We start from the raw sequence: 23128 nt of genomic DNA, 5'->3' as shown, positions 1-23128 counted from the left end.
GGTTGGCTGGCGTGACCAGCTTCACCAGCACCTGAGCTTGAATGTCCCTGGACTTGTTTTTAAAAATGGGCTCCTCCACCCTAAAAGGTGTGTTTGAACCTGGCACCCGTATGACAGTTACTGCTCCTCACGGGATCTGGCTTGCATTAGCGGGATGCCCTCCTTCCCTGCAGAGGCGACACAGGGGCAGGGGGAACGCAGGGTCACGTGCCCACCCCCCCCCCCCCCCGATTTCTCATGCCACGTCTCGCCGGGATGCCTAGCAGCAAGGAGGCAGTGGCTCGCCCTGGTGGCAGCGCTCACCATGTACCCATGCAGCGCGGGGAGGAAGGAAGCAGCAGGGTGGCTGTGGGCTGAGCTCCCCCGCGCACTACATGGGGCTGCTTCTCCTTCTCTGCTGCTAGAGTCCCAGCGTTTTGCAGGCTGCCCGCTTTGCAGGCTGCCCGTTAAGGTGAGTCAGGTGGCATCTTCGAGATTGGGAAGAGGAGCTGTGACATGGTGCCCAGCACCAGGTAGCTCAGGTGGAGCCCCATCCAGCCCGAGAGCCCTGGGGTGAGTGAGGGGAGCAGGCGGGGGGAGAGGGGGAAAGAGTTGGAAAGTGGGGGCTGACCCTGCTGCTGCAATGCACCCCTAGCAGCAGCTTGCAGCTGCTGGGAGTGCATTGAAACAGCAGCAGCCTCCAATGTGTCTACTAAGGAGAATGTGATTTGGGGGTGTCACATCCCCACTCCAACAAAAAGTGGCTGATAATTCTGCAGCTTCTCGTTAACTGAGATGAGCCAGCCCCAAGCACCGTCCCACCTTGGTGCCACCCACCCCGGACTGCACATCCCAACTGCATTCAAGCTCTGCAAGGGGCTGGCCAGCCACAGGGCAGAGAGCATGAGGAGGAGGAAGTTGCTGGTGTATGTTGTCTACATAAAGATCAAGTTTTAGGGGATGGAGGCAGAGGCAACATGAAGGGCGGTCATGTTGTGTGACCCCCACTATCTACACTCATGACTCACCTCTCATCTTCCCTCCACCCCCCCCATCACAACAGGCACCATCTTTGCTCCACCCCTGGCACACAGCGGGGGGAAGGCAGCCCTCACTGTGACTGAGAATGCCGGAAGCGATGCCTCATGCTAGAGAGAATCAAATGAAGTGAAAGTCTTAAATGAATCCACATCTTCCATAGAATCTTTATGGATAGTAATCCTATGCTCTAATAAGAATATAATAGTAGATCTATTATCGACCACCTGACCAGGACAGTGATAGTGACGATGAAATGCTAAGAGAGATTAGAGAGGCTATCAAAATAAAGAACTCAATAATAGTGGGGGATTTCAATTATCCCCATATTGACTGGGTACATGTCACCTCAGGACAAAATGCAGAGACAAAATTTCTCGATACTTTAAATGACTGCTTCTTGGAGCAACTGGTACAGGAACCCACAAGGGGACAGGCAACTCTCGATCTAGTCCTGAGTGGAGCACAGGATCTGGTCCAAGAGGTAACTATAACAGGACCGCCTGGAAACAGTGACCGTAATATAATAATATTTAACATTCCTGTGGTGGGAAGAACACCTCAACAGCCCAACACTGGCATTTAATTTCAGAAAGGGGAACTATGCAAAAATGAGGAGGTTAATTAAACAGAAAATAAAAGGCACAGTGACTACAGTGAAAGCCCTGCAAGCTGCATGGACACTTTTCAAAGACACCATGATAGAGGCTCAACTTAAATGTATACCCCAAATTAAAAAACACAGTAAAGGAACTAAAAAAGAGCCACCGTGGCTTAACAACCATGTAAAAGAAGCAGTGAGAGATAAAAAGGCATCTTTTAAAAAGTGGAAGTCAAATCCTAGCGAGGTAAATAGAAAGGAGCATAAACACTGCCAAATTAAGTGTAAAAATATAATAAGAAAAGCCAAAAAGGAGTTTGAAGAACAGCTAGCCAAAAATTCAAAAAGGTAATAACAAAATGTTTTTTTAAGTACATCAGAAGCAGGAAGCCTGCTAAACAACCAGTGGGGCCCCTGGACGATGGAGATTCAAAAGGACCACTTAAAGATGATCAAGTCATTGCAGAGAAACTAAATGAATTCTTTGCTTCAGTCTTCATGGCTGACGAGGTTAGGGAGATTCCCAAACCTGAGCCATCTTTTGAAGGTGACAAATCTGAGGAACTGTCACAGATTGAAGTGTCACTAGAGGAGGTTTTGGAATTAATTGAGAAACTTAACAGTAACAAGACACCAGGACCAGATGGCATTCACCCAAGCGTTCTGAAAGAACTCAAATGTGAAATTGCGGAACTATTAACTATGGTTTGTAACCTGTCCTTTAAATCAGATACTGTACCCAATGACTGGAAGATAGCCAACGTAACACCAATATTTAAAAAGGGCTCTAAAGGTGATCCCGGCAATTACAGACCGGTAAGTCTAACGTCAGTACCAGGCAAATTAGTTGAAACAATAGTAAAGAATAAAATTGTCAGACACATAGAAGAACATAAATTGTTGGGCAAAAGTCAACATGGTTTCTGTAAAGGGAGATCATGTCTTACTAATCTATTAGAGTTCTCCGAAGGGGTCAAACAAACATGTGGACAAGGGGGAATCCAGTGGACATAGTGAGTGTACTTAGATTTCCAGAAGGCCTTTGACGAGGTCCCTTACCAAAGGCTCTTATGTAAATTAAGTTGTCATGAGATAAGAAGGAAGATCCTTTCCTGGCTTGAGAACTGGTTAAAAGACAGGGAACAAAGGATAGGAATAAATGGTAAATTTTCAGAATGGAGAGGGGTAACTAGTGGTGTTCCCTGAGGGTCAGTCCTCCGACCAATCCTATTCAATGTATTCATAAATGATCTGGAGAAAGGGGTAAACAGTGAGGTGGCAAAGTTTGCAGATGATACTAAACTGCTCAAGATAACTTAAAACCAAAGCAGACTGTGAAGAACTTCAAAAAGATCTCACAAAACTAAGTGACTGGGCAACAAAATGGCAAATGAAATTTAATGTGGATAAATGTAAAGTAATGCACATTGGAAAAAATAACCCCAACTATACATACAATATGATGGGGGCTAATTTAGCTACAACTAATCAGGAGAAAGATCTTGGAGTCAATGTGGATAGTTCTCTGAAGACGTCCATGCAGCATGCAGTGGCAGTAAAAAAAGCAAACAGGATGTTAGCAATCAATCATTAAAAAAGGGATAGAGAATAAGACGGAGAATATCTTATTGCCCTTATATAAATCCATGGTAAGCCCACATCTTGAATACTGCATACAGATGTGGTCCCCTCATCTCAAAAAAGATATACTGGCATTAGAAAAGGTTCAGAAAAGGGCAACTAAAATGATTAGGGGTTTGGAACGGGTCCCATATGAGGAGAGATTAAAGAGGCTAGGACTTTTCAGCTTGGAAAAGAGGAGACTCAGGGGGGTTATGATAGAGGTATACAAAATCATGAGTGGTGTGGAGAAAGTGAATAAAGAAAAAAGAAAAGGAGTACTTGTGGCACCTTAGAGACTAACCAATTTATTTGAGCATGAGCTTTCGTGAGCTAAGTGAGCTGTAGCTCACGAAAGCTCATGCTCAAATAAATTGGTTAGTCTCTAAGGTGCCACAAGTACTCCTTTTCTTTTTGCGAATACAGACTAACACGGCTGTTACTCTGAAACCTGAATAAAGAAAAGTTATTTACTTGTTCCCATAACATACGAACTAGGGGCCACCAAATGAAATTAATGGGCAGCAGATTTAACAAATAAAAGGAGGTTCTTCTTCACACAGTGTACAGTCAACCTATGGAACTCCTTGCTTGAGGAGGTTGTGAAGGCTAGCACTATGACAGATAAGTCCATGGAGGTTAAGTCCATTAATGGATATTAGCCAGGATGGGTAAGGAATGGTGTCCCTAGCCTCTGTTGTCAGAGGGTGGAGATGGATGGCAAGAGAGAGATCACTAGATCATTACCTGTTAGGTTCACTCCCTCGGGGCACCTGGTACTGGCCACTGTCGGTAGACAGGATACTGGGCTGGACGGACCTTTGGTCTGACCCAGTATGGCCTTTCTTATGCTCTCCATGGCTGTGCAGAGCACCATTCGCATTGGGGTGTGGCAACAGCAGGGCTTCACCCTTCCCTGCAGAACTTCAGGTCCAGCCCAGGCCGCTGTCATGTGCTCACTCCCACCTGCTCGCTGTAGCACACGGGAGGCAAAGGGGGCCCTGGCAGCGCCATATTCTCTCTCTGATTGGTGGGGAGCAGCAGTGGGAGGGGAAGGCACAGAACTGACTGTGACAGGTGCAAGTAACAGCTCCAAAAAACCACAAACCAGTCCCAGGGTCCCCGTGGCTTCTTACCGTGCTGCTGGTGGCTTTGCTGGCATGCGCCTCCATTAGCTGCCAGTACTTTTTAGACTCCTGGACAATATCTTCATGGGTCATACCTGAGAACAACAAAGCAGAGACACGACTGAGCATCCCCACACCAGTCTGCTGACCCAGGCACCCGAGCGTCAAAGGCACTGAGGGAGGGAGGGGAAAAGGAGCCACATCACCACCACCGGTCCAAGACTCCACTTCTAGTAATGCTTCAGTTCATGCCTGCATCACATGGATCTTTAGTTTACAGGCTAAAAAGGTGCTGGAGTCACATCCCTGGAGACGCCAGCCTTTTACTTATCACCAGAACAGGTTCACCGCAGGCCAAGAAAGTTCAAATTTCCTCCATACACTCTCTCTCTCGCCCATGTGAATCAACACCGCAGAGAGAGAGAAGAATTCAGCCTCCATGACTCAGTCAGTCTTTGGCCTTCTTGCTGAGACAGCCACTGACTCCTTTGCTGGCAGTTTTTAAGATGTGGACACTTGTTCTACAAAATCTTGACAAAAAAGATCCACCAAACAATGTCATGCGGAGCACTGACCAGCCAGCAGAAGCCACATACATTACTACCAACCTGCAGCTGGGTTGGAGCTGGTGCCTTAAGGATGAAAGGCTGCATACAGTAGAACATCAGTGTTTGGGATACCTCGGGAATGGAGGCTGTCCGTAACTCTGAACAAGACGTTACAGACTTCAGCCATGGGGTGGGGGCTGTCAGGGCTTCTGACCCTCAGGAGCACCGGGGCTCAGGGCTTTAGATCGGGGGTGGGGGGAAAGAGTGTGCTGAAGCTCGGGGCTCCAACCTCACAGGGTTTGTTGGAGCTTCTCTGTCCCGCAGCTCCTTTCCTGGCTTCAGGGGGCACTGGGGCATGGGGCTGGTTTCAACCCCAGCGTTCCCCCTGTAGCTAAAGCTCCGATCCCTGGCACCCTCACAAAACCAGAAGCAGAGCTGTGGGGCTGAAGCCTCGCACCCCAGTGCCCCCCAATCTAAAGCCCTGAGCCCTGGTGCTCCAGAGGGTCAGAAGCCCTGACCACCCCCTGCCAAGAGTCTTGACCTCCCCCTTCCACGCAACTGCAACCCCAACCTCCACCCGCCCCACAAAGCCTTGAGCCCTGGGGCTAAAGCCCCAAGGCAGTAAATATATGGGGGTGGGGGTAGTTGGGGGGTGGGTGGTGTGTCTGTCTCTCCACTGCTGCCTGATGACTTCCGGTTCCAGAGGGTGTCCAGAACTCTGGAATTTGTATCTTTGAGGTTCTGCTGTATATCACATTCCCCTGAGTCAACCAGTCTCTCACAGATCTTGAAAATCTAAGCTAATTCCTGGCTCCTAGATTCAGTCTGTCTGTTTATGGAAAGTCACCCAGTTTTGATCAGGGACTCAACAAATCCACTTTAAAACAAAACAAAAAACCAAAACCCAAACAGGCCGTACATTTTATTGGATACCAACTATGGCTCCTCCCATTAACAAGACATTCACATATTTGGTTGAAGATAAATGTCTACAGTTTTTGTACCGATATAGCTATATTGGTTAGGGTATGACTGTTTACCAGTATAGCCCCTAGTGTGGACAGTTATATCAATCTTGAGATACCTTATACCAGCATAGCTTTTCCTGTACAGGAAGAGGAATAAGCACATTTATACCAGTAAAACTGTCTCCAGTCTAAGAGGGATGTGACACTTAACTGTAGTAGTGTAGGTAAAGCAATATAATTTGTGCGTGTAGACAAGCCACAAGGGCTGATCTACACACAAACTGTCACTAAATAACTAAATCAGGTGTAATTCACACCTCGTGGTACTTTGCTGCAAGTCTGTGTGTAGACACTCGTTTCAAAATAAACGTCCTTTTTTCGATTTTGATCAAGTTGGTAAGAAAAAGACTTACGGAAACATTGCCTTGGTCACAATTTATCTCAGGAGTTAACTCCTCGATGGGTTCAAGGATCTGAACCAAAGCCTTTGCCAACACTACCAGCGTGGAGACAACCAACCAGCATTAAGAGTCTCAGAGCACCGAACAGTGAGAACTTGTTAATTTTCTAGCAGGCGTACAAGCATGCAGTCAGTGGACCAGTATGTGGTGAGACATCTTTAACTAGCTGGGTTAATGCCAAGCCTAATTATCTTGTTGCCGTGCAGTTTAGAGATGGCGTATGAAGGATGTTTAAGATGTCTGACCAACTTCCAGCTCACTGAAACCAAAAACACCAGAGGGTTGCTTTAATAAAGCCCCACTTATACAGAAAGGCAGCAAAGCTGTATATATTACAGTCACTGAAAGCTGTTATGTTAGCTTTGCTATTACAGAGTACCCTGTGAATGCTCTCTCGGCTCTGAGAGTCTGTGTAGTCCAGAGGGTCGGAAGCCAGGAAACTCTATACTTCTTATGACCTGCTGCGTGGCACTGGACAAGTCAGAACATTCCGTGCCTCAGTTTCCCCATCTGTGAAATAATACCGTCTGGCAGCTTCCCAGGCATGTTGGGGCATTCATTTTGTTAAAGTCTGTACAGTGTGTTGAGGAAATCCAAAGCACTAGATAAGCATTTTTATTATTCAAGCACACCCAGAAATGCCTCTGAAGCAGCAGCTGCCCTGTGTTTGGTGCTGAAATCAGTGTTTTGCTGGTGATGTCCTTGTTGATACAACTTGGTGTTAGCCCCCAGGAAAGACTGCATCATGTCATTCTGGGTCCACTTCTCCCAGCCCTCATGCATTCTGCAATTCCAGAATGTAGGGTAAAACCAACCTCTTACCAGAAGATCCTGCTCAAAAATCTTTTTAGTTTTAAAATTACATTTCTTGACCTTGTGGTTGTGTAAAAAAACCTTCCAAGTGCAAACAGTGCTGTCCTTTTGAGTCTGCAGACAGCCTGAAACAATGGCTCTGAGAGGCATGAACTGCCCAAGCATCTCAATGGGATAGGAATGCTGAAACCCAAAGCCAACTATTTACGTTTTGACATTGTCAGCTGTTTCACCCTCCTCTGTACCATCCACCAGTATGGAGGGCAACTGCCTGAGGAGTCCAAAAAACCCCAAGTGTTGTTGGATGGTGGCAAAAGAATGCCCACTACCATCTTCTACTCACCAGAAGATTGCACCCATCTGGCTGTCGTGGCCCAGGCATGTGTCCCCTCCAGGCCTGACAAGTGCAATTCATCAGCCCTAGGACACAGCCTGAGAAAGCTCAAGCGGCTACAAAATGCAGCAGCCCATCTGCTTAGCAACACGGGTCACTGAACACATCACCTCCAGTACAACCACCCTCGCACTGGCTCACCAGTGAACAGAGTCCAAGTCAAGCTCCCAGCCCTGCTGGTCAAAGGTCTCCATGGGATTGGCCCCAGGTCCCCAAGAGAGCCCCTCTCCCTCCGTAACCATGAACTCCCATGGCAGCTACATTTCACTGCGACCATCAGCCACGGAGGGCAGGCTCTTGAGTGACCCAGAGACAAAACTTTCCCAGGGACTGCCCCTACGTAACAGCACCCATTCCTGCAAAGAAACAGGAATGAGCATGGTTCGAGTCCCCCATGCAACTAAATGCAAAACCCACGTCCTCTCCTCACACACAAACACACTCACTTGCACCCAGGCTGAGGAGGGAGTTCATAATTTCTCTTTTTATGTACTCGGGAGGAGCTTAAATACTACAGAATCCATCAGTACGACAGGCCACACAAGCACCTCGAGAGGCAGGCAGATATTTCTGTGCTTTCCCCTCCGGATGGGCATCAAATGGAACTGTCACAGGTTTAGCAGCCTGCTTATATTTAGGCAGGCAAAGGACATTTGCCTTCTAATTTCAGCCGAACTCCTCCAAGCACACTGCTGGGTTCTCCACGAACTGTTCCAAGGCAGGAAAAAGAGTCGTGCTTCATTTTGGGACAGGACAGTGAAAATCTCTGCTCAGCATGCAGTGAGTCAGAGAATCAGACAAAGCACTTGGAGGGGAGAGAAAAATCAGACTGAAGAGATTTCCGTGCCATTATGTAAGTGACCTGAATTGAAGACCGCACTCTGAGAGGGGGCAGATGGCCTGTTGCCAACTATTTAGTTTCCATAACAGCCTCTTGGGAGCGGCTTTATCAAAGGTTTTTTGAAAGTTCAAAGAAATCTCACTGGTTACCACTATTTTGTGAACATGTTCGAAGAAGCAAAACATCAGAGGGGCCCGATTTCCTTTCACAGCAGCTGCGCCGGCTTGTCCCTGCCATATCCCGATCACCTAGCAGTTCTAGGACTCTACTTCTAACGACCATTTCCTCCAACACACGTGGTCCTGAGGTAAAGGCTCGCTGGGCTAGAATTCCCAGGATTGCCCCTAGACAAACAAACCTGGCAATAGCACTGGAAGGGCTGACCTCCCAGTCAGAGCATTTCACGGCCCCACCTCTATCTCCTACAAGCCGAGAGAGGGAAGGGAGTGCATGTATGTGAGAGAGAATGTAAAATGTCTTGAACTCTACCAGACCCCCTGCAAGGCCCGCTCTCTGTCCCCAGTGGCACAGTACCTAGGCTGGAGAAGGCATGAGCACACGCTCTCTCCTCCTCCTCCCTCCCCACCCCAAAGCCGCACCCAGCGGCGCACTTACCCGAGTATTGCTGCAGCAGCCAGACCTTGAGCTCGATGAAGCTGTGAGCGAAGTGGCAGCTGTCCTCACGCAAGCAGCCGTAGCGCACCTCATGCCGGCACACATCAAACTGGAAGTGCTCCTGGAACTGGCGGATCTTAGAGTATTTCAGGGAGGTGGAACGCACAATATGAACCAAACACCTGCAGTGGGGAAAATGGCCGAGCAAGAGAAACACAAGGGATCAACGGATTGACTCTTCACCCCTCCTCCTCCTTCCCCATTCTCTGAGCTGGCCGAAGCATGGATGGGTGTTAAAGCCGAACCTAGGAGTCACTAACAATCTGATAGTGCAATGAGCAGCCATTTGCACGGGTGGATCCAAGTCCTGGGTCATGCCTTGTCCCCAACCCTGGAGCACCTCAGGCAGACACTTTACACCACCTTGTTTAAAATATCTGACCTCTGAACCCCTGTGCAGCATAGGCCAAATCCAAGCTCACTGGAGTCAAGCTGCAGTCTTTCCACTGACATCAATGGGCTCTGATCTGGCTCCAAATCCCTTGGCACCAGGTGTCAGACATGCAGGGCAACATATCGCACCTTGTGCTTTCATGTGCTGGGGACGAGAGGAAGAAATGGGCAAGTAACAGGAGCTAGCTGGCTGGGCACCAGTAGGGTTACTCCAGCAGGCACTGCACGGGCCAGTTCACTCACTTGTTGTCATAGAAGCTGTGTTTGGCAGCAAGGTTGGAGCAGACAGCTGGAGAGTCCTTGGTCCCTTTGCTGATTATCCGGGGTTTGCTGTCAAAGCAGATCTGAGAAGGGAAGAAGCAGCACACTAGGAAATCTCAGAAAGCAGGAAAAAGGAGAGATGCTGCCAGAGAGCTCACCCAGACTGGGATCATTTCACTTGGAATGGAGAAGAGCTAGAGGGAACTTACTCAAGAGGTCCAAAAATTAGAACAAGCCTGATGGAAACTTAGCACTAGAGCTGCTTGGAAACCAGTAAACACATTTTGCAAAAATTTCCAAACAAAATTTTTGGAGTTTTTTTTTTTTTTTGGACATTCCAACAGTTTTTTTTCATCACAGTTGGAAAAATTTTAACCAGGTCAACTTATAATTCCCTTCCTTTCATCCAAAAAATGCAAAAGCAAAGGGAGTGATAGAGGAAATTAAAGACGAGTAAGTCCAAAACAAGACATGTTGCTTTACATACACAGTCACCCTGGGGAACATGCTTCTGCAGGAGGCCAAGAGAGAGAGGGCCAGATCCTCAGTTAATGTAAATCAAGGTAGCTCTACTGGTTTCAAACAGCATGTGTTGTGCAAGAGGTCAAACTAGATGATCACAATGGTCCCTTCTGGCCTTAGAATCTATGAATGAAGTGACACTAGTTTTGCCCATTACGTGGTTATGGTTTTTCAAACATCTGGGTCAAAGTTATGATTATTAACAACCTTGCTAGCTATGAAAGCCCAGGGTAGTCAAACTGTATGCTCCAGGCGTGAGCTGACCACCTGCAGAGGGCAGAGAGGAGTTACCCCCTTCCACACCTACAGCATCACACAATTGCTCAGGTACATCATGGATTGTTCAGTTCTGTCACCTTCCTCTGAAGCAATAGGGACTGGCTGCTTCTGGAGGCTGGATACTAGCCAGGATGGACCAATGGTCCAGCTGCACACTGACAGCTGAACTACGGTGGGATGCAGCAGAAGGGAGCCTGCCTCTTTCACACACTTACAGTAGAGTTATATTTTGGCATTTATATCTGCCACAAGGAATGTGTGAGGTTTGTGTCTATAGCTATTCCACAAGGAAACAGTTCTCCCCGCTCCTCTTCCTCCCTGTACCTCGCAGAGGAAGGTGAAGATGCCCTGGTGTTCCTTCAGGAGCTTGGCAATGGTCAGGTTGCCCCTCTTGATCCCTCCCAGTGGGTCAAAGAGGAGGTCGCGATTGAGTGTTCCCTTCCTTTCCTCCGTCCACACGTCAATCTCCTCCTGGTGGTACGCGAAGGTGCAATTATCCCCATACTTACAGTCCTGCTTGTTAATCATATCTACAAAGCAACAAAGAGCAGAGCACCCCACAGAGAGGGGGGCCAGATCAGAAACTGAGCTCGCCCTTGTCACCTTGCCCTGTTCCCCACAACTCACAAGGAGCTAAAACTGAAGAGTTAAGAAAGACACCAAGCCTGAGCTTTTGGCCCCTCATTAGACACTTTACAGTTACACCACCTCAGAGACTAGTCTGGTTACATCTCATACACGGAGCAGGGTCGGGCCTGATCTGGCCTAGGATGGGGAACTTCTTGGGAAAGTCCCAGTGCTCTGCAGCAGAGCTGGTTACTCAGCAAGGAAGGCTCTCACCAGAACCAAAGTCCCAGCCCGTGCTGGTGGGAGCAGTGTTAGTAGTTCAGTGCCAGTGGGAGACAGGCTCTCCCACCTCAGCAGGGCACCTAAAACTGGTTGCTTTGAGAGAAGCAGGCTGCAGTCTTGCCATTCCCACCACCCTGAGAAATCTCCAGAGGCCAGTCGTATCGCTCTTTCCAAGCTGTCCCGTACCCAGAGCAAAAGCACCAGCTGCTGCTCCACTCTGCGAAACTCCCGTTTTCTACCTTGTGTTACAGGTTCATCCGTCTCGTCTCGGTTTCTCACTCCACCTTCCAACCCCTGAAATCCAGTGATCGTTTCACGAAGGAGCAAGAAGGCTCCAGAGGGAGCACATGATCCATGCTGAAAGCTCCCCTGATACCTCTGACGGCATATGCCTCACAGTCCCGTCCAGCCACCAGCTCACCTTTGCACAGATAATAGGATCCCACAAAGTTGGTTTTGGTGGGGCGGGGCCGGATCCTCTTCCAGGTCTTGTCTTCAGAGTTTCGCAGTCTCCCCAACAATACGTCCCGCTTGCACTTGTGCTCCAGGCCTTCCCGGTAAGTGTAGTCACCAGCCTTGGGGCCTATGGGAAAGGAGGACCCGATCAGCAAGAGGGAAAACAATCCCCAAGCACACAACTGCTGCGGGTGTTACGAGCACATCACCTGTTTTGGGGTAGCAGAGGTGGCAGGCTTGTTTGAAGACATGAGTGGATGCCAGGGGGTTCTTCACAAGCAGGGCAGTGTTGGGCATCATCGCCTCTGGCTGAGACTGCAGGAGCTCTGCCCCCTTGGGGATGATAGGGTGACCCACACCACTGAGGCTGACCTGAAAGACAAAAAACACATACATCCCTCTTCTAATCCTCACAGCCAAATGTACAGAAACTGGCTCCCAGACTAATGCTGGGCCCCCTTCATGACCCCGTAAACACACAACAGCTCGTGCCTCAGCAAGATGGTCGCCACCAGCAGCAGGCGGCTCAGAAATGGCATCAGGCACACCAGTTGTGTTTTCAAATACACTCAATGGGCAATTTATCTGCAGCAGAGAAGGACCTCTCCCTCCCCACGGAAGGGCCAGCAGCTCAGGGGACAACAGCTCTCTCTTCATCCCTGGAGGAAGGGCTTCTCTCCCCAATCTTCCCAGCACTTGGACAGAAGAACTAACCCTGCCGTGCAACGTGTCAGACGGAAATAAAACAGGAAGGACGGAGGTTCAACGATGCCCCAGCCCCACTCAATAACCTAATTTAGACAGAGGCAGATCATCCCACCCACAGAGCTCCTGGGAGAAAAAGCCTCAGCCCAGCCTCAGACTCGGTGAGACCAACATGCAATCCCATGCATGACGGAGACTGGAATGGAGCATTTGACTCCATTCTCACCCCAATAATACACTGGGGGAGGGGACAAAGAAGGAAGAGGAAAATGCTGTGCTACCACATACGGAGAAAAGTCTCCACACAGCCCTGCCACCACAGGGGGCGAGTGGGCAGGAGGTTACGCACACAGGCCAGGGTAACTGAAGCCACCAGATTTTGGAACTGATTAAGAAAGGGCCCAGAGTGCAAGAATAGCCCCGTGCCCTCCCCACTCCCATGGCACACGGGCACCTTGGTACATTCAGCGGGGGTAGCAGCTCACTCACCGCAGAAGATGGTTTCTGGCTGCCAACAGTGTGTCGCAGTTCCTGAGGACCAGCTTCTTCTGGGCAGAGGAAGAAAAATCCCAAACACACACACCTCACTTTTGGAACCTGCTCTGATGCCCGAGACACAGATTTATGCTTGTTCAATAGTTTAATTCTTTTAATCTTCCAGGAACATCCAGTACCCAGGGCAGAGACTTGAAAACCTCTGCAAGAGCCTCCCCTTTTTCTGAAATCCCTGAAGGCAACAGAACCCCACTGCCAGCTGCCTTAAGGGTGCTTTTCACAAACAGCAAGGGACCAAAGGAATTCAGCACAGACAGGAGCCGAAGTTCCAGCACAGGCCTCACTGGGCAACCTCTTCTCCACTTGTGACGCTCTAGCATTCAGTCTGCTGTAATGTCCCCATGCTTGCACAGTCACCCATGGAGCCTAACTATGCCCCACGGGGCTGAAATGCTCCTTACCCGATCTCCCTCCAGAGCCCAGCTCCACAGAACATGACTGGAGTGCTCTTTGGGCTATGACACTTATTGCTCACAGAGATCAAAGGAGGCAAAGACTGACGAAACCATCTAGTCCACCCCACCCAATGCAAAATCCTGCCCTAAAGTAGATTCGCCAAGACTTTGCCAAAGTCTGTTTTAAATTACTTGGAGTAAAAGGGCTCCCACTACTTCCCTTAGGAGACCACTCACACTCTAGGAGATCTCAGTGTCAGGCAATGTTTCTTTGATATCAAGCCTGAATGTCCCCTCATTGCCTGAATGTCCCCTCATTACTCTAGCTATACCCCCAGGATAACCCTGAACAGCTCTGCCTCCTTAGTGTCTACAACCTGCAGATGCTTGTAATCAGCAGTCATACCCCCCACCATACACCCCCCCCCCAATTATCGCTCAGACAAGCTGTGCTGATATTTAGTTCAGTTAATCTTTCGTCCATCTCAATCAGTTCTCTGGAAACTTAACTATTGATCTCTCGTCTCTAACATGGACATCTGCCTGCTGTGGAGACACTCAGAGCTTAACACAGTGTTCTAGGGGTATTGTCACAGTCAAACACCTGCAACCCCCACTCCTCTGTGCCCTGCACCTACCTATAGCAAAGGAATCCAGGGCATCCAGTGATCCCCTGCTAGTCCCAAAGGCGTCCAGGGCATCGAGCCGTGGCTCTGTGTACGGGAGCAGGTCCAGTGAATCCAGAGAATCCAAGGGGGAGCCACCACTGCCCCCTGTGGGCTCAAAGGCATCCAGGACGGAAGAGGAGAGCTGCTTGGTGGGATCCATCACCAGGCCGAAGGAGGCAGGTGGCAGAGGATGTTGGTTGATCGGGATGTTGGCTGTCACCACAGGGGGCAGCAGAGGGGTTCCGCCTGGAAACACGGGGATCAGCTGGGGCATCTCAGTAGGCAAGTTGGTGGGAATGGTTCCCTGGACCAGAGACTTTGAGAGTTGGGAGGAAAAGGGGGCACAGACAGCATGTTAGAGAAAGGACTGGAGGAAGCGTGTGTCAGAGAGATGGGTGGATGGACAGAGCACACTACAGCAGCAAGTAAAACAAGGTCTCCCACTCCAGAGTGCACAACGCTTTACTTCAGAGCAATAAGCCAGCCTCTACCCTCCAGGCCCATTTCCACCCCCAAACACTTAAAAGCAGGGGGTGAAAGGGGGCAAGGTGCTAGCTTCATTCCCATGTGGGACTAGCCCCTCCATCTGGATTTATGTATTTCACTCACACCAGGCCACCCAGTGAACCAAGATCTAAGATGGGCTCCTGAGAGACACACAAGCCAGCGATGGAAGAAAGAAAGTGACCGAGCACACACTGCCAGAGGAACACGCAACGGTGAGGAGAGAGAGAACGAACATGCTCTAAAAGGATTAATTCAGAACACGACCGGAGCTCTTACTAGAGGGTACTGTGACCCATCAGCCAGGGAATCCAGAAGAGAGTCCAGTTCTTCCCCAATGACCTCCCCATCTGTGAAGTCCTCCACACTCTCGGGCACAGGCAGGGATACGCAATCCGGAGAATGGAGCAGTGTGGCAGCAGGGAGAGAGGTGGGCAGGCCCTTTGCATCCATGTCAGAGGCTGAAAGGGCTGCGCCCTCGCTCACAGGAATAGAGGTGGCGAGGGGAGCAGGGATGCACTGCAGGTCCATGGAGAAGTCTGCGGGGTGGGACGGGGACACAAAGCCAGTCACATGGCACCTGGGGGTGAGCTGAGCGTGGCTTGGCCAAAGAACACAAGACGTACAACTTAGTTGAACCTCAAGCCCCAAGCAGATGAAACCCTTTACAGACTGGTGGCTCCAGTTTCAGAGATTCTTGGCCTTTGGTTTTTGTCTCAGACCTCCCAAAGGCCTTCGCAGAATGTCTCGTGAATAGCCAGACAATGCTCACCTCCCATGATGATGCCTGGGAAGTGTCTGCAGGCCAAATCTTAGTCTCACTGAAGTCAATGGCAAAACTGCTATTGAATTCAGTGATGTCCAGTCCTAGCCCCATGAGTCCAGAGTCCTATACCCCATTGTCCGGTGGTTTTTAAATGCTTCTAAACTGCCTCCTCCTGCAGAGCTCAGTTGTCCTCCTAGCACCTCTGCTCCTTGCAGCGCCTGTGCCCCCCACTAAAACCCACTTCCCCGCAGGCTCTTTAAGTTTTGAGCTTCCCTGGTGGGGAAGGGAGGGACACACACAAACCCTGACTGGGGAGGGGAGCAGGGTAAGGAAGCCCAGACAAGCCTCCCAAAGATCATACAGAATACTGGGTCCCCAACAAACATTAGAAGACTCACCAGATGCCCTTGCCAGAGTGGTGCCTCACTCCTGAGTACCCCTCCCTTCAATGTCTCCAAGAGACAGGCTTCCTGCCTTAAAGATCTTTACTGCATTACTGAGGCTTCCCTCAGTAGTTTTAGGGGCAAGGGGAGGGAAGAGGGGGGGAGAAGAGACAACTTTCCCTACAGCTTCCTTCACCCTCTGGCCCAGTGTTCTGACTATTTGAAAATGAGGCAATTCCGCCCCCACCCCCACAATACTCTGTTAAGGTGGCAAGCATACGTTGGTCATCTGAGCACGCTTTATCCTGCAAAACTGTTAGAGTTTGAAAAGAAACAATCCAAACGTTAGACCCCCCAGGAGATGCAGAGTTACACATGTAAGTCTCAAACCAGGCACCCAAACTACCTTCATTCTGCCCCGTAGCGATGCCCTGAAAAGAAAAAAAATCAGAAAAATACTACCACCTTCTCCATCCTCTACTAAAGAGTTCCATGTTCAGAGATTCCAAGGCCAGAAGGACCACTGTGATCATCCAGTCTGACCTCCTGTATAACACAGGCCATAGAACCTCCCCAAAAACGTTATCAGCAACCCCAAAACTCGAACGCCTTCATCTCAACTGATTAGTGATTGGGCTGCTTTATGGACTTCCACATATGCCAATTCCTGATCAGACAAATAGCAAAGCGAAAGCAATCATTCCTCACTCTGCATTAACAGCCCAATTCTGTGACGTACTGAAGGCTCATAAGAGACGCTCATCACCTCACAGGTCTGGGTCTTATGATTCCATGTGATAGTCAATTATTCAAGAGTCATTAAGCACAGAGCTAATGTGTTTCCACATGCAAACTTCATACACCCAGATCATAAAATGGGGCCCTTTACCAGGGCCCAGCAATAGTTAGTGCAGTGACAAAGCTTCACACCTAGTATTGCAGACATTTATGCAAGGAACAAATAAAAACCAATGTGCTGTGGAGCATGGTTTTCAATACGCTGTTAAGAAGGGTGGGTGTTGGGCTGGCATTTCTACGGGAGATAGAGTTACAGTAGTTTAGTCCCTGGCAGGAAGACAGCAACCTTGCAACTTTCACTCTGCATTTCCTGGGGTTCTAAACATATAAGGCTCCAATTCTAATGCTCTTGGAGGGTAGCGTGTATTCAAAGCACAGCTCTGTGTCTACCGTCTTAACTTTAAAGCTGTTTAAACTTTAAAGTTGTTTTCTTTGGGAACATACAAAAGAATCACATTTGTTCAAACCCAGCTTTAGAGCTGAAAATAGGTTACGTCCCATGTGTTTGTAATTTGCATGAATTAGTCCCCATTTATCCAAAAATATGATATGTCCCTTGTTCTGCTTGGATAGCTAGAGTTCAATTGTACAAGGTTCTCCTAGTAAGTGCCTCTTGACCTGGTTTTCCCCTCTGTCAGTGTCTTAATAGTTCACTGAGGATTCTGAAGAAGTGAAGAGAAACCAATATAAAGAACAGCACCTCCATACATTCCTGCTCCCCACCACCTCCTGCCCCCATCCCCGCTAGGCTGGTCTCTTCCAGTCTCCAAAGTCAGGAAACTCAAAAGAGGTCCAAATGAAGACAAAGCCACTATTAGTCCACCCAACTCGGGCAGGTGCCTTATTGCTGCCATGAGAAACAGAAAGGAGAAAGCTTTACCTGTTTCAATATCATCTATGGAGCCCAACCCATTGGAAGTCATCTGCAAGGCAGGGAGAAGGAGAAGAACAACTCATCACTACAAAGACATCTTTTGAAAGGTGTTAGTGCTTCATAGCCCCAAATCTCCCCTCCCAAATATCTTCAGTGCAGGCTGCTGCTGCTCCTCTCCCCCCACCCCCGCCTTTCAGTGCTGGAACAATTTAACTGATGTACTTTTGGACCACTATTCCACCTAGCCTGGTATTTCACCTTCAGCAGTGACCAAAACCTGCATTCCTCTGAAGTAACAAACCCCCATAATACCTGACCTTCTCAGTAATTCTGCACATAGGATTGCATGTGGGTGAGAATATTCCTTCCTGATTCCCAGAGCCAATCAGCTAGCCCCACAAAGCATGAGATCTGATTAGTTTTATCTTACATAACTAGCCTTTCTGAGCTTACATATCTTTCCATTTAATAAACCACTAATTTTTACAGCAAGACTAAAAACAGGAAAAGGTTCCCGCCAAAACAACTGCTGACTGTGAGCCCTAGGCAAGGAATAAATAGGCAACTTTACAGAAGTATGAATGGTGCTGCTGGGAATAATTTTCCTAATAATTTCACTAGGCCTACCATGACTCCATTTCCACACAAACATTCCTGTATTAGTCCAAAGGCCACTTGGTGTTAGTTATATCCAAAATACAAATATAAGCAAATATACCTATATTCTATACTCCAGCAACAGTACAGTTTTAAGTATTTTGGCCAAACAGGCTCCGGCTCGGGAAGACACCTTCCCATCATGGCATCACTCTGACACAGAACCCCTAGAAAACCTTGCCTTTTATGCACTCTAACAAACGAGTGATGTCATTGCTGGTTACCAGACCTTGGCCAAGGCCAGATGAAGCAGCTTAGAGCCTAGCTCTATCCTCTGCTCTGGTCAAGACAAGATTAATGACTGGGCCTCTTTCCTCAAGGTTTTCTTATCTCATTTTACCATATTCCTAAACTAAGCATTTCTTTATAATCAATTCAACCAATCATTTACTGCACCTGGTACCCAAATAATAATATTTTAAAAATTTCTATGACCTCAGACCAAACCTTAAATAAGATAACACAAGTAGTTTAAGGGTCACCACAAGTTTAACACAAACAACTCTTCCTTCTCATGATCTGACTCTCTTTAAAAATCACAGGCTTTGGGCCTATTCCTTATGCTAAGATTGAAACTCAAGTTAAAGCCACAGTTCACCCTAATGTGAGCCTATAGTCCAACAGTGCAAACACATTTTTCTTCCTACTTCTAGTTAAAAAAGACAGACGTCAGTATGACAAATATTAGAGATTACACATTTGCAACTTCATCAGTTACAACTTCAGCTTTTGCAGTGTTCTAATTTTCCATAAAAGGGAACATTTTCAATGGAAGAAGATTATGGGTGGCTACAAGAAATGATCCAAGGCTGATTCTCATTGCTAGACAGATATTAAGGCAAGTCACCCAGCAATGTAAACTTAAAAGATACTAGAGCAGTACAATTTGAAGGGATTTTTAGGTTCTTTTAAAAAGGGACAATGTCAAATTGTGCTAGGCCCCAAATTTAAGAGCCTAAAATGATTGTTAAATATTTTTTTAAAAAATATGAAGCGTTTTAATGAAATCTCTTAAAAACCTGCAGTGAAACCAGCGATCTGATTATTTTTCATTCTGTGCTTGTACAGTGCCTAGCACAATGGGGTCCTGGTCCATGACTGGAGCTCCTAGGTGCTACGGTAATACAAAAAAGAGTAAATAATAAATTAAGCAATATTTAAATTGGCACACTTCACTCAGCTTGGACAGTGAAATCCCCCAGTCTAGTTTCATTTTTTAAGTTTCTTCATCTGTTTCACTTCCTGTTCTTGCATATTAGCACTTTGTAATTGTACCAGAACCAGAGAAGGAAACAGAAAGTGAAGTCATCCAGTCTAGATAAGTGAAATGCAAGCTTTGACAGTGAAAAGCAAAATTAAAGTCGAAAAATTCTTAATCTAATAATTTAATCAGCACTGCAGCAAATGGAAATATTTTAAAAAAAATGATTTTCTTGACATTGTTCCTTGAAAAGGGAAAAATAGATAAACACTGATCTTTTATTCCTAAAAGATGGTAATAAACTTGCATGATATAAAATATAGAAACTCTCATGTAAAATAATGTACGGGACATTGAGAAAGTCAGACAGGAACTGTACCTGATTTGCTAAGCTGGCTGATGTGCCATTACTGAGTAGAGAGAAAGTTTCCAATTCCTGCTGCAAGGAAGAGAGAGATTTCATGACACAGGGATTCCTTGAACTCCTGCAAATTAGGTAGTGACTGATTGTATCTTGTCAGCCACTGCTATCCAACAGTACACTTCCCTAACAGGCATTCTCTACAACCACAAACCATAGGGAGAGAAATCAGGACTGCCTGCTTTTCCTCAGTGTGCACCAATCATCCCAAAATTCATGTCATTGCCCCTGAAGCCTGTTGCTTGAAGGATTATGAAAGAGCCCCAGATTCAGTCCAGCCATCCTGGCGCAAAATGCACATCGATGCAAAAGCCTGGTGCGAAAACACCCCTGTTGCAATGCTGCATAAGGAGATAGTAAGTTTGAACCCCACTCCACGACAGACATTCAGCCTTGTAATTTAAAAAATTAGTTGTGGAGTGCATTAAAGCATTGGAATGAAAAACAGAAGCTAGAGCAAGCTGTAGCAAAATGCTACCAAAATGTTTCAATTAATTAAAAAAGGGAGTCTTGTGTTTTGCTTGCATAGACACAGTTTAGACTCATCTCTGTGGAGTAACAAGGTAGAGGGAAAAGTGCAGAGGGCCAACGGGGTGAGTAAGTATGGAAAGTATTTCAGGGAAAGTTTCCCTTCTCTCAAGATTCAATAATTACAACATTTTTAGAGATCTAGCAAGTGGAGGATTTTCCTCTAATCCAACACCACTTATTATTCTGCATTTCAAAACATGCAGACTTGATATTTATATAGCATCAATTACCCAAAAGCTCTTTGCCAACTACTACAAATCACTTCACTTAGCACTGAAATGCAGCCACTTCTCAGCTGGAATGTACCAGCTGTTTAACACTGCACAGCAAGGTTACACAAGAGTTAGAGACAGGAACTGAAGAAGCATGTTGCATCTAAATAAAACCGCAGAGAGGAATTTGAGGGACCAGAATGTCAATCACTCAAGCTGGAATTCAGCCAGAGCCTTGGGGCTAACATTCCTATTCTTGAGAAATGTGTCACAGGAGCGTCAGTGACCAGAAGTGATTTTGCCTTATCTAAAGGACAGCCATAGCAGTAGCTCAGCACCCCTCAGCACAATCCTGGGGTGTACATTTCATGCTAATAGAGAGAACAATGCTCCATATTGAACCACCACATCCATTTATTGCAGCACTAGGGTTTTCCTTAGAGCAGTGATTCTCAAACTTCATTGCAATGGGACCCCCGCCTTCTGACAAAAAAATAAAAAATTACTACACGACCCCAGGAGGGGGGACCGAAGTCTGAGCCTGGTCAACCCCTGCCACTCTGGGGGAGGGGGGGCAAAGCCCCACTGCCCAGGGGAGTGGTGGGGGGAACGCAAAGCCAAAGCCCAAGGGCTTCAGCCCCAGGCAGGGGGCCTGTAATCTCAGCTCCACTGCCCAAGACTGAAGCCCTCGGGCTTCAGCCCCAGAGTATGGGACTCGGGCTTTGGCTTCGACCCCTTGCCCCAACAAGTCTAAGCCAGCCTGGCGACCCCATTAAAATGGGGTCACAATCCACTTTGAGGTCCTGACCCAGTTTGAGAACTGCTACCTTAGAGCTATCCCCTCAAACAACGTCCAGGCTCCATTCTGCTTAGCTTAGGATATATGAGATTGTGCATCAAGCCAAGATGCTTATGGCTGCAAGCCGGAAATGCACCTGCAGGGGTGCTGAAGGCCAGGACTGAAGAATGATTGGCAGATCTGGGGGTGGGGCATTCCCAGGAGTGGAATAGCAGGAGGTGCTGAAGGCTATACCTATGGCAATGCAGCCGCTCAGAATCAGTAGCCTGTACAGAAACATATCAGTGGACTCCAAAGGACAGTCTAGAAAGAGTCATACCTGAGGCCTCTTATACGCTTTCCGAACCCTTAAACCCAGCTTCTGTGCGAGCTCCTGACCAAGCTGCGTAACGCTCTCATCCTAGGGAAAATGTAATTCAAGGACATTGTCATTTTAAAGCATGTGGTTTTATTTTCCTGCACATACAATAACCAACCAGAATCAGACCACAAGTTACACAAGCAGACTACACAGACTGAATTACATGCTAGTATTCTTATTGGTATGCAAGTCGAGAGGTAGTCAATTGCAGACTCCATTCCAGGAGAGGCCGTGCAGATTTAAGATGTCATTCTGCCCTGCAGAGATACAAAGCTGCAGAAATGGAGAGGCAAACAAAGTATCGAGTCTCCAAATGCAGGGCTAGTGATCCTTACTGACACAAGGGCCGGACCTTCAACCCCGCTCCCTCTCTCCAGTCCCAGGATCTGGGTGGGAGCACTGGTTCAGAGGCACCTTTGACTTTCCACACTCTCTGCTGCACTGAGCTCTGCTAATGATTTAGCTCATCACATCCAGTCTGCATTCACTTTCTCAGTTCCTCTTTAAAAAAGTTTCCAATGTACCAAACACATAGACGCTACTTCCTGGAACTACACAATCCACAACGTAAATTCAGCCAATCACTGCCCCTCTCTCCTGTTAGAGTCCACCCTATTAACCCACAGCACTAGGTCACTCCCAGCATCTGCTCCTGCTACCATGTCACTCAGCACCGTTGGCGGGAGGCCCATGACCACACTGCATCCCCCACTACAGTTTCGTTCTCTCCTCCTTCAACTCTGTCATCTCCCTGGCCAAACAAAAACAGGTTTCCTCCATCACCAAGTCCCACGAGCACAATCCCCAACACTTATTTTCACCCTCTGACTGCCTCCTTCAGCCTCATGTTCCCCATCCTTTCTTCCCTCCTTGCAAAGTATTTGGTTAACTTCGTCACATGAAAAAATCAACTAAATCCTCTATGATTCGCCCCCTGCCTGGTTCCCTTCAAACATCTTCTCCCTCATCACCAAACTTCAAATTTTGAAGTCTGCTGCCTTCTCTCCACCACTAACCCCTCCACCTGCCCCAGTGAGTCCACTGATGCTTGGCTCTTTACCTACGTTGCCCCCCTTGCTCCTCCCCCTCCTTCTCAACCTCTCTGCAGCCTTTGGCTCCTCCCCCTCACAAATACTAGTGTGCCCTGGTTTCCCCTCTCTTTTAGAGCATGATCCTTCAACCAGACCTGTCTCTCCAACTACTGCCCTGTCGCCATCCTCGCCGTCTCTGAACCCACTGAGCACAGTCTAAAACCAACGCATTTACTTCCTCTCCTCGGTCTTGGACCCCTTCCAATCTGGCCCCCCACCTCTCCTCTCTACTGAAACTGGTCTCACTAGTGTCTCCAACAACCCCTTCCTGGCCACACCTCAGGGCCACCAACTCTGTGCCACTTTTGATACTGTCCATTACCCTCCCCTTCTTGGCATCTTATCCTCTCTGCATTTTTGAGATACCACTGTCTCCTGGTTC

General features: G+C 47.8%; 1 protein-coding gene across 8 annotated transcripts in view; it reads right to left on the bottom strand.

Annotated features, from left to right (window-relative positions):
- ZC3H7B (zinc finger CCCH-type containing 7B) overlaps positions 1 to 23128 on the bottom strand; it is a 65673-nt gene that overhangs the window by 23085 nt on the left and 19460 nt on the right. For 2 of the 8 annotated variants that reach the window (XM_073327179.1, XM_073327185.1), the window contains 12 exons: positions 21614 to 21694; positions 19711 to 19770; positions 17480 to 17522; positions 14932 to 15191; positions 14119 to 14464; positions 13020 to 13078; positions 12035 to 12197; positions 11791 to 11952; positions 10845 to 11050; positions 9702 to 9802; positions 9006 to 9187; positions 4375 to 4460 (listed from right to left, as the gene is read on the bottom strand). In XM_073327179.1, the coding sequence (XP_073183280.1) occupies positions 4375 to 4460; positions 9006 to 9187; positions 9702 to 9802; positions 10845 to 11050; positions 11791 to 11952; positions 12035 to 12197; positions 13020 to 13078; positions 14119 to 14464; positions 14932 to 15191; positions 17480 to 17522; positions 19711 to 19770; positions 21614 to 21694 (1749 nt within the window). Of the gene's footprint in view, positions 1 to 4374; positions 4461 to 9005; positions 9188 to 9701; positions 9803 to 10844; positions 11051 to 11790; positions 11953 to 12034; positions 12198 to 13019; positions 13079 to 14118; positions 14465 to 14931; positions 15192 to 17479; positions 17523 to 19149; positions 19665 to 19710; positions 19771 to 21613; positions 21695 to 23128 lie in introns of those variants that run through there. The other 6 variants (XM_073327181.1, XM_073327180.1, XM_073327186.1 and 3 more) reach the window with 6 other exon arrangements.

Source organism: Lepidochelys kempii, chromosome 1 (genome assembly GCF_965140265.1).
Source record: "Lepidochelys kempii isolate rLepKem1 chromosome 1, rLepKem1.hap2, whole genome shotgun sequence".
Lineage (NCBI taxonomy): Eukaryota > Metazoa > Chordata > Testudines > Cheloniidae > Lepidochelys > Lepidochelys kempii.
This window is presented reverse-complemented; position numbering and strand designations above follow the sequence as displayed.